This window comes from Pteropus vampyrus, unplaced genomic scaffold (genome assembly GCF_000151845.1).
Source record: "Pteropus vampyrus isolate Shadow unplaced genomic scaffold, Pvam_2.0 Scaffold75, whole genome shotgun sequence".
Lineage (NCBI taxonomy): Eukaryota > Metazoa > Chordata > Mammalia > Chiroptera > Pteropodidae > Pteropus > Pteropus vampyrus.
This window is the reverse complement of record NW_011888856.1, coordinates 3,654,722-3,668,380: the sequence shown is the minus strand read 5'-3', so window position 1 is coordinate 3,668,380 and position 13,659 is coordinate 3,654,722. Positions and strand designations below refer to the sequence as shown.

The 13,659-nt window shown below is 39.5% G+C and overlaps 1 protein-coding gene across 1 annotated transcript in view; it reads right to left on the bottom strand.

Annotated features, from left to right (window-relative positions):
* ANLN (anillin actin binding protein) overlaps positions 1-13,659 on the bottom strand; it is a 50,966-nt gene that overhangs the window by 23,936 nt on the left and 13,371 nt on the right. Inside the window, exons 5-12 of the mRNA XM_023532043.1 lie at positions 11,719-11,937; positions 11,339-11,446; positions 6,674-6,800; positions 3,528-3,638; positions 2,569-2,807; positions 1,724-1,869; positions 1,292-1,454; positions 540-675 (exon numbers count right to left, since the gene is read on the bottom strand). Coding sequence (XP_023387811.1) covers positions 540-675; positions 1,292-1,454; positions 1,724-1,869; positions 2,569-2,807; positions 3,528-3,638; positions 6,674-6,800; positions 11,339-11,446; positions 11,719-11,937 — 1,249 coding nt within the window. The remainder of the gene's footprint in view (positions 1-539; positions 676-1,291; positions 1,455-1,723; positions 1,870-2,568; positions 2,808-3,527; positions 3,639-6,673; positions 6,801-11,338; positions 11,447-11,718; positions 11,938-13,659) is intronic.

Here is a 13,659-nt window from a genome sequence, read left to right as displayed (position 1 = left end):
TGTACCTAAGACCAAAGACGAAATCAGTCACATTTTTTTTATATAAACAGGTAGTAGGTAGTTGGGGAAAACCTTAATTGCTCATTTGTTCACCAAGTCCTTATAATTCAATGCTTCAACTTTTGGTCAGTTTTCTTGTGTGGTATACTCTCTCCACCCTAATGTGCCCTGTCAACCATCACCACACACACACACACACCAAAATTCACGTACTTTTCGAGCTATATGCAGATAGATAGGTACAGGGATAGTGTGTGTGTGTACGTGTACGTATGTATAAATATATTCATTCTTAGCATACTCTTTACAACTATATTCCTTCAAATGCATTCCAGTTTCTTTCACCTGTTCATGTAAACTCCATCTTATCTGACGTGTAGAATTGTCACGAACCTTGTAAGAAACGAAAAATAGACTAACCGAAACAGATGACTGGAAAAGCCTTTTGCTCTAAAATTAGATTTCTGGATATACTAGATAAAATGAGTTTTTCCTGGTTTAAAATTGTGTCGGAATTATTTCAGGTGTGTCACACATACTCGCAATTAGAAGCAGCCTTTCTGCTTCGGCTTCTTCCAGGGACCCTTTTCCGTGCTCTTCATCAACACAGCAGTTAAGAGCCTGGCTAGTTTGATAGATCACTGTCTGCTGCAAATTTATTTCATTATTGAGTTCCTGGCAAAAACAATGAGAGGAGGAAAAAACGCACTTTTTAATTAACTAATCCAACTGGATACCTTTCAAAATTTCCAGAGAGTAAAGTCAAAATGTTATAATTTCATTGTTCAAGTTTCTAGATTATGCACCAAAAACATTTAATATGCTGTAAAAATTGCACTATAAACATTCTTCCTTATGAAAAGACTTTCAACTCATACTTACTAAAATTATAATTGGGACTATGTCTAACAAAGTAGAGACATAGAAATTATCTGATTCACTTTCTTTAAATTACATGTATGTTGTAATTTTTTAAATGTTTTCCTTAGCATAAAGGAACCTCTAAGAGCAAAATCAATTTCACAGTTTACCATCATGTAATTTATAGTTATACTTTAAAGACATTTATGAGAAACATGTTTAAGAATAAATAACTCAACAATATCAAATAAGTTTCTTCCAACTTTTCTAGTAAAGAGGACCTTTTTCATATTAAACTGAATTCAAGGGCAATTATGGAGCTCCTATGTGTCAGACGCTGCTCCAGTCACTTAGGGCACAGGAACAAATAAAGATGGGCCCTTTTCCTCAAGGAGCTTGTTCCAAATCCTCTTTCCACAGAAGTACACACCTGCATTTTCTGTTTGATGTTAACTTGACAAGGCAAAGCATTCTTCTCTTCGGTATTCTTTTTTCTCTCCAATTTTGAAGTAACGTCTTCCTTCCGAACAATCACCTGCTTTATTGAAGGACGATCTACTTCTTTGATTCTTTGAGATCTATATGCATCGATGCTTCAGGAAACAAGTTATATTCTATTAAAAATCCAGCAATAAGCGATATCCTTTATTGAACATTTCAGCAGAATTCGATACTGATATCAAAAAGTATCAGCAGAACACTTCACCAGAATGGGAAAATGCCATTGGGTGAAAGACAGGCTGATAAAAGTTATTCCAAAGTTTTATACAGGTTAATTATTAATTATGCTATAATCGTAAATAACGCATCCATCTACACCGTGACCCTTAAGTGAGTGAATGCCTTCCCAAAACATTCTTACCTGTAAAGAAGATCGCGATCTTCAGAACCAATACTGTCACCAGACTCAGCCCGAGGGACACGGGGTCTCTGGAATTTTCCTGGTTTTGGACTCTCATCACTTATGCCAGCGTCCTTCAATTCCAGTCTAGGTGAGGAAACTAAACTCTGCAGGGAAGCATGTCAGACGTTAGTAGGTTTTATGGATTACACTGATCCTCAATCAAAATTCTGAGGAATCGAAGGAATTCTTCTCTATTATTCGGAAAAAAATAAAGAGTAAGTTCACTGACTCGTCAGAAAAACAAGACAAACTAAAATAAGTTCCCAAAAAGTAAATGAATAAGTAAAAGTTGAAAGCTAAAACCTACACTTGTAACCCTTTTCAAAAATATTTCTAATTGAATCAATTTCCAAAGCTGCAGTTATCAATTTAGGGTGATAGCTAAGAATATAGCTAGCTCTCATAAATGTTAGTTATTTGTCTGGTGCTAAATACTAATATACTAATACGTTTTAATGGTCATACCAACCCCTTGATGTAGGCACTATTTTAATCTCATTTGACAGACGAGGGATCCATGGAAAAAAAGTTAAACCACCTGACCAATAAACATAATTAAGTGGCAGAGCCAGGATGCGAACTCAAATGCCTGGCCTTTGAAGCCATGACACAGTTTGGATTTTATCTAAGGTCAACAGGAAGCCACTGAAGAATTTTAAGATCGCTTTTAAGAGAATATCAGGTTTGCAAAACCCCCTGCTAAACAGTGCAAACTTTCCAGGCACCTGATAAAACAAAAGGAGACCCCCGAACCACTTAGCTTCTACGCGTCCTGGGCCCGTTTACGTTGAGTCTTTCCTTACCTCTGGACCTACCACACCAACTGTCTGTGCCAGCGGAGCAAGCAGAGACATGGAGGAGATATTCAGTGCGTCTTCCTGTTCTTCGCTGCTTTCTGCTTCTGCTTGATCCATCTCCTCTTGGCTCCTTTCCACATCTAGTTCACCGGCCTCTAGGACATCACTGAAGATGTCATTAATTACTTTTGAACTATTGATATCATCATCGCCATCCACACTCATCTCAATTTCACGTACCACTTCTGAAAAATATTTCATAAGTAAATACTGTGATTCAAACCTTTAAGAATTAAAGGGATAGCAGAGATCTAACATTCATGTACTCACTAAATAGGAAAAACGGCCGTAAGAAAAAGCACCTCCTAAATATAAATACATAAATAAAATATACTAATATATAAAAGCAAAATAATTTTCAAAGTTCCAGTAACATTTTCTAAGCAGTAAAAGTAAAAATTCTCAAAAGCTGATTCAATGCTTCGGGTATAAGAAAAAATATAAAGTAAAAACTCAAATTGTAGGGTTACAGCCCAAAGCTTCAGACTTACAAAAATATGTTCTTTCAAATAACTTTTCCTATTGTTGGAGCTGCCCTTTCACATGGCAGTCGATAACAGCGACATGCGGGCATCACTTAGCACAGGATTCACAAATAACTTCAAGGGCCACGAATTCCCCCTACAGTATACACAGGGCATGGAAGGGCACAGTTCCTTTCCCCAGGAAGGCTGAGTGACAGCCTTCACAAGAGTCTCACAGGGGTCTGTGACCCTAAGATGACTGTACTATATCTCTGTGGAAGCTAGAGTATTTCTTAGGCAAAGAAAAGAGGGAGAGAGTATTATAAAATCACAAGCCATTTAGAAATATAGAATGCTGTATATTTGAATATGTGCTTCCACCAATATATTATTTCTCATAAAGTGTCCGGTGTTAATAAAAAATAAAGAAGAAAAACCAACCTGTCTGTTGCTCAATCTTTGGGTCTGATGTTACTTTTAAAGACTTTTCCTCTTCTAAAAACAATGTTATTTTCAAAGGGCTAGACTTCATCATTTCACATTCAGTGAAACCTAAAAAGTTTTTAAGAAAAAACATATTAATATATGTAAGAGCCTAGAATATTTTTAGTTAAGGAAGGATTCTTATGTATCTTTTTTTCTGATTATAAAATTGCATTTCAAACTTAGAAATGTACAGAGAATCCCCCAAAACACCTGCCCTCTCTTATCTTTCCCATCTCTCTCTTTCTCCATACCCAGAGAAAGGGACATCTGTATTACTAGGTTGTTTGTTCTTCCAATTAACCCCATGTGTACACGTGTGCATATCCTTTTATCAGGAGACGATCATACTTACACACTATTCTGAAATCTGTTTTTCACTTTTTAAAAAAAGTGTCAATAAAAACATTTAATAAACTAGCAATAGAAGGAAACTACCTCAACATAATAAAGGCCATACAGAAAAAGCCCAAAGCTAACATTATACTCAATGTGAAAAACTAGAAGCTTTTCCTCTAAGATCAGAAATAAGACAAAGATACCCAGTCTCACTACTTGTATTGAACAAAGCTTTGGAAGTCCCAGTCAGAGCAACAGGCAAGAAGAAAAAAAAAAAAAAGGATTCAAATTTTAAAAGAGGTAAAATTACCTTTGTTTACAGACGACATTCCCTTAAATATAGACAACTCTAAATATTACACACACACACACACACACACAAAGTATTAGAATAAACAAATTCAGCAAAGATGCAGGATACAAAATCAACACACAAAAATCAGTTGCCTGTCTATACACTACCAATGAACAATATGAAAAGGAAATTTTAAAAATAATTCTATGTATAATAGCATCAAAAAGAATGAAATATTTAGGAATAAATCTAACCAAAGAGGTGACAGAAATGTACATTGAACACTACAAACATTGATGAAAGACATTAAAAAGACAGGTAGATGGAAACATATCCCATGTTCATGTATTGGAAGACCTAATATTGTTAAGATGTCAGTCCTACCCAAAGCGATCTATAGATTCAACACAATTCCTATCAAAATCCCAATGGCATTTTTGGAGAAATAGAAAAGCCCATGCTAAAATTCACATGGAACTTCAAGAGACCCTGAATATCCAAAATAATTTTGAAAAAGAATAAAGTTAAAAGACCAACATTTTCTGATTCTAAAACATATAACAAAGGTATAGTAATCAAAACAGTATGGCATTAGCACAAACACAGACATATAGAGAAATGGAATTGAATAGAGAGCCCAGAAATAAAACCTCACACATATGGTCAAATGATCTTTGATAAGGCTGTCAGGATGATTCATAGAGGAAAAAACAGTCTCTTTAGCAAATGATGTTAGGAAAACTGGATATCTACGTACAAAAGAATAAAGTTGGACCCTTATCTGACACCTTACACAAAAATCAACTCAAAATGGATTAAAGACCTAAATGTAACACTCAAAACTATAAATCTCCTAGGAAAAAAAAACAAAAAAAACAAAAAAAAACAGAGAAAAGGCTTCATGATGATGGATTTGGCAATGATTTCTTGAGTGTGACACCAAAAGCACAGGCAACAAAAGCAAAAATAGACAAAGGGCACTATGTCAACCTTAACAACTTTTGTGTATCAAAAGGACAACGGGACAATACTTACAAACCATACATCTGTTAAGGGATTAATATTCAGAATATATAAAGAACTCCTAAAATCAACAACAAAAATTTCAAATAACCTGATGAAAAAATGGGTGAAGGACTAATAAACAGAATAGACATTTCTCCAAAGATAATATACAAATAGCCAACAAGCACATGAAAAGATGCTCAATATCACTAATCATAGGAGAAATGCGAATCAGAATCACAATGATCTATCACCTCACACCCATGAGGGTGGCTACTATCAAAAAAATAAAATAACAGGTGTTGGCAAGGATGTGGAAAAACTGGAACCCTTGTACACTGTTGGTGAGATTGTAAAATGATGTAACCACTATGGGAAACAGTATGATGGTTCCTTAAAACATTAAAAATAGAACTACTATATGATCCAGCAATCCCACTTCCGGGTTGATATCCAAAAAAAAAAAAAAAATTGAAAGCAGGGTCTCGGAGACATATTCGTACATCCACGTTCATAGCAGCACTATTCACAATAGGCAAGAGGTGGAAAGAACCCACATGCCCAATGACAGGTATCGAATAAATAAAATGTGGCCTATATACACAATGGAGCATCATTTGGTCTTAAAGAAGAAGGAAATTCTGTTGCATGCTACAACATGGATGAACCTTGGGGACATTATGCTAAATTCATCAAGTTGGTCTTGAAAAGATAAATGCTGCATGTTGCACTTATATGAGGTACCAAAATAATCGAATTCACAGAAACAGAAAGCAGAGTGGTGATTATCAGGGCTGAGGAGGGGGCATGGAAAGTTGTTGTTTCATGAGTATAGAGTTTCAGTTTTGCAAGTCGAAAAGGCTCTGAAATCTGTTCCACAACAATGTGAATGTACTTAACACTATTGAACTGTGCACTTAAAAATTAAGACGGTTAAGCTTTCGTAATATGCTTTTTACCACAATTTTAAAATAATTTTTTAAGTGTCTATGATATACTAAATATCATTACAAAGTTACCTTATTCATTTAAGTAGTTACATAATATTTGATTACATGAATTTAGCACAATTTATTTAAATAGTCTTGTACTGATGGACATTTAAGTCATTTAAATCTGATTATTATTAAAACGGTGCTACAAATAACCTCTGTACAGAGTACATCTTTGCACACTAGTTCTAGTAATTCAACTTACAAACACTTGCAAAAGAGCTGAATTAAAGAGCATGCACACATTCAAACTGTAGTAATTTACATTGTCATCAAAAGTATGAAATCTCACTCTGGAAAGAGAACTAAGAAGCATACTGGATGGCCAGAAATGAATTAGTGATTGGAAATGAAGAAATGATTATCTTTTTACACTTTTACACAGAGCAGCATTTCTGACTTCTAATCCAATTCCCAAAATGACAGTAGACTGAAATCTCTGTGTTTAAGTGAAGTAGAAACAAAACGCTCACCTGTGGAGTCTGTGCTGGAAGGTTTTGCTGGTGTCTGATTTTCCGGCACCTTTTCCGTTACTGGAAGCGATGGGGTGTTTGAAACAACTTTGTGTTCTTTGAGGGGAGTGCTCTGAGAGCGAATTTCCTGCAAAAAGCAAATGAAGAGAGAAATTTTAAGTCTCAAAACTATAGACTGTCTTTTTACACGTTATTAAATGAAACGAGGGTCATTATACTATATGAGCTTCCTCAGAACAAAAGAGAGAGCATGTGTGAAATGGCCCAGCCCTGTTTGGAACACAAGCCCTCCGGGCTAGTTCACCGTCTTGGTGATTTCAGTGTGTAAAACCATCGAAAGAACAGGAGGCAAGAGAGGAGGAGATTTTGCTTTAGATCAACCAACTCAAGTGAAAGTGCTCAAAACGAAAAACAATCCCCCATGTCACCTACCACATCCCACACCCAGAAAATCTAGTGACAGTTCATGCCTCAGGATTCCACTGAACAGATGTGCAAAATGCCAAAAACAAACAAACCAAAAAAAAAACAAAAAAGACAATGAAGGACAAAACCAGGTCAGAAGGATAAAAAAATCCCGTATCTGAGTCTTTTTAAATAACTGACAAGGTTATGGAAGAGAAATATTCATTGTTTTGTTTCTTTTTGAAAAGGCTTTATGATTAAAGCAGAAGTAGAAATAATCAAATGAGAGTAAGAATAGGAGTAACAGCAGCTAATACTTACACACAGCGGGTAACTGGCTCCACCAGTTTACAAGCCAGGCATTCCTGTTCCAGAGCTAGGTCCAGACCGCATTGCCTCTCACGTTAGAAGCTGCTTTTGACGCACAAAGGCCAGGCAAACTGGCAAAAGCTGCGCTGCAGGCCGTTTTAGGGTTGGGCCAGCAGTTTAAGAAGCGGCAGAAAGCAGGGCAAGTGCATTTCAGAAGTGAGAAGAAGGGGCTGAGCACACCTTGAGAGTAAAAAGCTTTTGTGCTTTGTATGCGACAGGCACTCGCACGTTTGATGGGTGAATGAAATGACTGGCAAGGCAAATAAACTCACCGAGCCCCACGCCCTCGTACTGCGGACCGCGCCCAGGAATAGCAGAGCGGCCGAAGGAGAAGGCCCTGCGGTCAGCAGGCCTGGTTAGAACCCCTGGCTCTCCACTCACCAGCTGTGCCACCCTAGGACAAGGTATTTCCCTCCGAGTCTCAGTCTCTGACCCAGGAGAAGGGGGGTTATTACCTACTTACAGAGCTAGCGTGGGGAGCAAATGACATGACGTATTTAAAAGGTGCCCGCCAGAGGCCCGGCGTGGAAAACACCATCTCCCTTCCTCCTTATCACACCGGAAACTGTCCGAATCTGTCCTCGTCAGGGTGCTCTGGAATCAGCCACTCTTACCCCTCCAAAGACTGACCCCGCCCCGTCCATCTTCACCTCCTTCCCATCAACTAGCTCCTTCTCATCAACACTGAAATTCCCTTAAGTCTCTCAGAACAAACAAAACAAATACAAACCAACTGTCACATCCTCAGCCCCTCCCGGCCACGGCCCCCTGCCTCCCTCCTCCTTAGACACTAACTTCCCAGGGCCGCCCAGGCCCCGGCTCTGCTTCTCCCACAACTGTCCACACCTCACCCTCATCCCACCAACACCCTTCTGGCCACATCACGACAGGCTCGCTTCAAAGCCGGTGGCCTCGGTCCAGTCCGGTCCTCAGTGGACACAGACACTTGACAGTACCGACCGCTCCCTCCTCCTGAAGGCTCCTTCTTCCTTCACCTTTAGTGACACCACTCAACCGTCCGTCTCTTCCTGCCACCTCTTTGGCTTTGGGGGTACCACAGATGAGATCTGAGACGGGGAGACCCGTGCTCTCCCTGTTATCATGTTCAGAATTTTGTGCACGTGCACATGTGCAGCTACCTGGGGCGGAATTCCACGGGTGTACCAGGAATTATTTAGCACAAAGTTCAGAGCTGCTGCACTACAGAGACGTGGAGGAAAACCACGAGACTGTGACACACCGGCGACCAAGTGAAGAAGGTGCTTCAAACAGAAGAGGCTGACACGCCATGTCGAGACTGCTGATAGGTCAAGGTAAACGCCTAAAAGTCAGTTCCTGAAGACCACTGGTGCATCCGATAAGGGCAGTGGTCCATGGGACAGGTGACAGCCTGAGTGGATCAAGAGGAGAAAAATTGGAAGCAGCAAGTAGGGACTACTCTTCTGGTAGAGTCTGCATGAAAAGGAGGCAAAGAAAGAGAGGAGAGTCGATTTTGTTTTAGGATGACAGGCAAGACCTTGTACGCTGATGGAAAGGTGAGCTCTTCAATTCCTTCCTTCAAAGACAAATGCACCAAGCGCTGAGAACACAGACAGAGACTGATAGGCTCTCAGAGGCTGTGGCGAAAAGCAAAGTTAAAACTATGACAGGAAGATAGATATTCCAGTGGGTAAATATAGGATGACATGGATAAAAAAAAAAGAAGGGCCCCTTGGGAAAAAGGCCAAGTAAGGATTCCACAGCAGATTAAACTTTGACCTATTCGAAGTGAAGCAGGAGGTCACCATGCAGAGATATTCCATGCAGAGGATACTCCATGCAGAGGAGATACGCCATGCAGAGGATACTCCATGAAGAGGAGATACTCCATGCAGAGGAGATACTCTATGCAGAGGATACCCCATGCAGAGGATACCCCATGCAGAGGATACCCCATGCAGAGGATACCCCATGCAGAGGATACTCCATGCAGAGGAGATACTCCATGCAGAGGATACCCCATGCAGAGGATACCCCATGCAGAGGAGATACCCCATGCAGAGGATACTCCATGCAGAGGATACCCCATGCAGAGGATACCCCATGCAGAGGATACCCCATGCAGAGGATACCCCATGCAGAGGATACCCCACGCAGAGAAGATAGTCCATGCAGAGGATACCCCATGCAGAGGAGATACCCCATGCAGAGGATACCCCATGCAGAGGAGATACCCCATGCAGAGGATACTCCATGCAGAGGATACCCCATGCAGAGGAGATACTCCATGCAGAGGATACTCCATGCAGAGGAGATACTCCATGCAGAGGATACTCCATGCAGAGGAGATACTCCATGCAGAGGATACGCCATGCAGAGGATACTCCATGCAGAGGAGATACTCCATGCAGAGGATACTCCATGCAGAGGAGATACTCCATGCAGAGGATACCCCATGCAGAGGATACTCCATGCAGAGGAGTATCTCTGCAATGAGATCTGAAAGCATGGGTACGGTTGAGAAACTGCGAATAGTCCACACGGCAGGCCTGAAGCACAGATGTGGAGGGGCAGTGGGGATGAGCCAGATTCTGAACGATTTTAGACGTCAAGCCAAGCACTGCAGCCAGTTTTCTGATGACGGCTATGGGAAGCTCTCCAGGATTTTAAGCAAGCGAATATTCGCTTTTTAAAACTACTTCTTTGGCAGCAGTGGGTGAGATAGGCTAGAGAGGAGCCAGACGAGAAGCAGAGTGTCCAATACATATAAAGCTATGTTAGCGATTAAGGTAATAGCAGAGGAGAAGGCAGCCTGGTGACATTTAGAAAATGTATCGCCGGATACGAGTGTGTTTATGTGAGGGTGTGTGTGTAGGAAGACACAGTAATAACAAGAAGGAGCCAAGGGAGCACTCCCAGATTGTTTTAGATGACGAGCAGAGCAAAGCCCTACGTGAAGACAGACTTCATGGGAAAAATGCTTCAGCAAAGCGCAGAGGGCTCGAGCAGCCAACCAGGCCCGGAGCTCAGGAGAGAGATGAGCACAGCATAGCTGAGCATCGTTAGCCTTTCCGTGCTTGGCTGAAGCTAGATATGAGGATGAGAAAGAGATGTCCCAGAGCAAGAAAGAAAGAAAAAGAGTTGAGATGAGAACGCTGGGAAACATGGTTTGTTAAGCAAGAGAACTGATTAAAACACACACACACACGCACACACACACACGCACGCACACGTACGCACACGCACACACGCACGCACGCACACATGCACAATAAATGCAACCAAGTAGGTATTTCTCAAAGCATACTGTTGTTCTTTTTCTACTGGTACCCACCTTAAATATAATTCTATTATTTTTAGCTTAACAAGATATCCTAACACAGGACTTTGTACACAGTAGGTATGTAAATGAAGCAGGACATAGTTTACATTTACAAGTAGGGATTTTGCTCAAGGCTGATTAATGAAATCTGACAGGAAGCAATATAGAAGAAAGAGAAATTTGGGAGGTATTTAGTCATTGAAAGGGTTACAGATAGTTTAAAAGAATGGTATTTGGGGAAAGGTATGCAATTACTCATGAGAAAAGTCGATTCTGAGAAACATTTTAGAACCAGCATCTAAGTAGAATGTTAAATGGAATCAGAAATCAATTAAATGGTGAGAATAATTGTTTAAGTTTGATTTTAAGGAGATCATCAGTGAATTTGGTAAAAAGTTCCACCAAATGGGAAAATATCCCAAGAGAAAGAAGAGCTAGTATGAACGTCTAAGGAATTTATGAATGGAAAGTGATATAGTTAACTGGAACAAGAAAGTCTATCAATAATTATTTTACAAAATAGAACCACAAATCAGCTCCCGGCACGACTTTGGGACCAAGCTCGCTTTTGCGTTTCTCGTTTGTGTTACCTGTTTGTATTCCAGCTGTTTGCTTCTCGAGTTGCCGTCTTTTTCTGCACTCCATAAACTGCCCTTGTCAAATCGGCCACGAAGACATGCTAGTTCTTTCTCACGTTCCTAAAACCATCAAAAGCTCTATTTCACACGAGAGCCAAGTTTAAGAATGATATGCAAACACTACTGTTTGTCTTCAGTTTTAAGATTAAAAAAATCACAATGTACCTGGAACGCAGGACAAATAACATTTCTAATTTGAAATAAGGGATACGAAGAATCGAGGAGCTATTTATCTCAGTCAAAAAGACCAGTATGAGAACACACGATTTGATTTCTGTAGGTTCTTTGCTGAGACCACGTAATGGATAATGGTAAAAAGCAGGGAGCCATACCTGCTTGAGGCGTTGGGCTACATGGGTAGTAGATGAAGATGCGTTTTGCTTGAACAGTCTCTCTTGGATGGCCTTTGTGTTTGGAGTGATAATGGGGGTTTTCGGAGGTGTGCTACGAGCTGGACTTTCTTTGCTGTGTTCTTGACAACGCTCTCCAAAGCGTTCCAGGAAAGACTTAATTCCTGCTCCTCCTACAGAAAACACACACATTTTTGGAGGCTATTCAGAGTAAGTAACAATTACGATTTCTATGGAGAGAGTTCTGAAATCCAGTACAGCTCCAAAATACTTTTTGATTCTACTAGAAATATTCATCCAGAAAGTGAACAATATGAAAATAGTTGAAAATTTTTAAAAAATTACCATACTATTTAATTCCATGCCTATAATTTAACTATAGAATTTAGTTCTTTAAAAGAAAATTGTTTTTAAGGTAGAATAAAAGGATGACAGGGATTAGAAAACCCTTAAACTAAATAATCAGAACCTAAATGACTGGAAATTGTATTAATAATATATCCTACCCACCAAGTATCCTGGCCATGATAACTCAACTACTTATATTTCTACAGTCCGACTTATTTTAACTTGCTTTCAAGAACTCCAACATATGAAAATCCAGGAATTCTTTTTCTCTCAAAAATAAAAATTAGAGATTATTCACTTTACCAAAGGATGTCTTGATTATACGGTCTTCAAACATTACTCATTTAAAATAGCAGGCAGTACATTTAAAGTAGGACAAATAGGATAAATATCACCTCCATCATGGGGATGCTGGAACTGTACTATGTAAAAGGAGGTTATCTCTATCAGAAATTGGCAAACATTTTCCTATTAGGAGCCAACAAATAAATATTCGGGGCTTTGCAGGCTACATGGCCATTGTCACGGCTACTACACTCTGCGTGAGGCATGCAGCAGCCACAGACAATAAGTGGGCATGGCTGTGTTCTGGTACAAACTCCTTTGCAAAAACAGGTAAAGGGCAAAATCTGACCCATGGCTATAGTTTGAAGACTCCACATGTCACTCATTACCACTTCATTCCATAACTCAAACTAGAGTCCATTATAAATACAAAGAAACATGTAAATTAAGTATCTCTGAGGCCCTGTTAATGTATTCTGGGAATACACATTAGCCAAGAATAATAAGAATGTTTTTCTATCTATGCTGTTCTTATCTATGCCCTCAGTCTTTAGAAATTTTGGAGTGACTAATCCTACTGCATGTTAGGATTTTGCTATTGTTCCCAGTTCTCATTTTGGCTCCTCTGGAAACTGACTGCTGGTTCCTACTCACCCCATAACTAATGGATCCCCCACTCTTATCTGTCTACTTCTCTATTATGATGAACCATAGTTTCTGGAGAGAGTGTGTTTTCAAGAAGTTAAAAATTTAGATTAAAACAGTCTCTCCAAAAGTAACTCTAATGAAAAAGAACATAGTTCAAAGTAAACAATATTACTATAGATTTGAATGATATTTTTTAGTCCTATGTCTCTCAATCAACAGCATGTGGGGCATGCCAGTAGGTATAAGGCGCCACAAGATAATTATGGACTTCCAGGAGCATCAGTTTACTTTAGTAAGTAATTTTGAACTTTCACATGTCCACACATACAGCATACACACAAATCAGTGTAACTGGGAGTGGAATCATTTGTATACGCATTGACCTCCCTTTGCTAAAGGTGCTTTCATAATGAAAGTTTGAGAAGCACTACTCTGCAAACACACTTGGTTACAGACTGTTTCTCCATTATGCCCTTAAAATGTGACTTCCAAGCAGATATGCTTTGTCTGCATCAAAAAGTACAGAAGACAATATCTAGTACAGTCATTCTAGAAAAAATGCACGTATAAACAGTTCGAATGTAACAGGTGAAATGCTTTGACCAGTAACTGGGTTAGTCTACACTAATGAATGTTCATTCA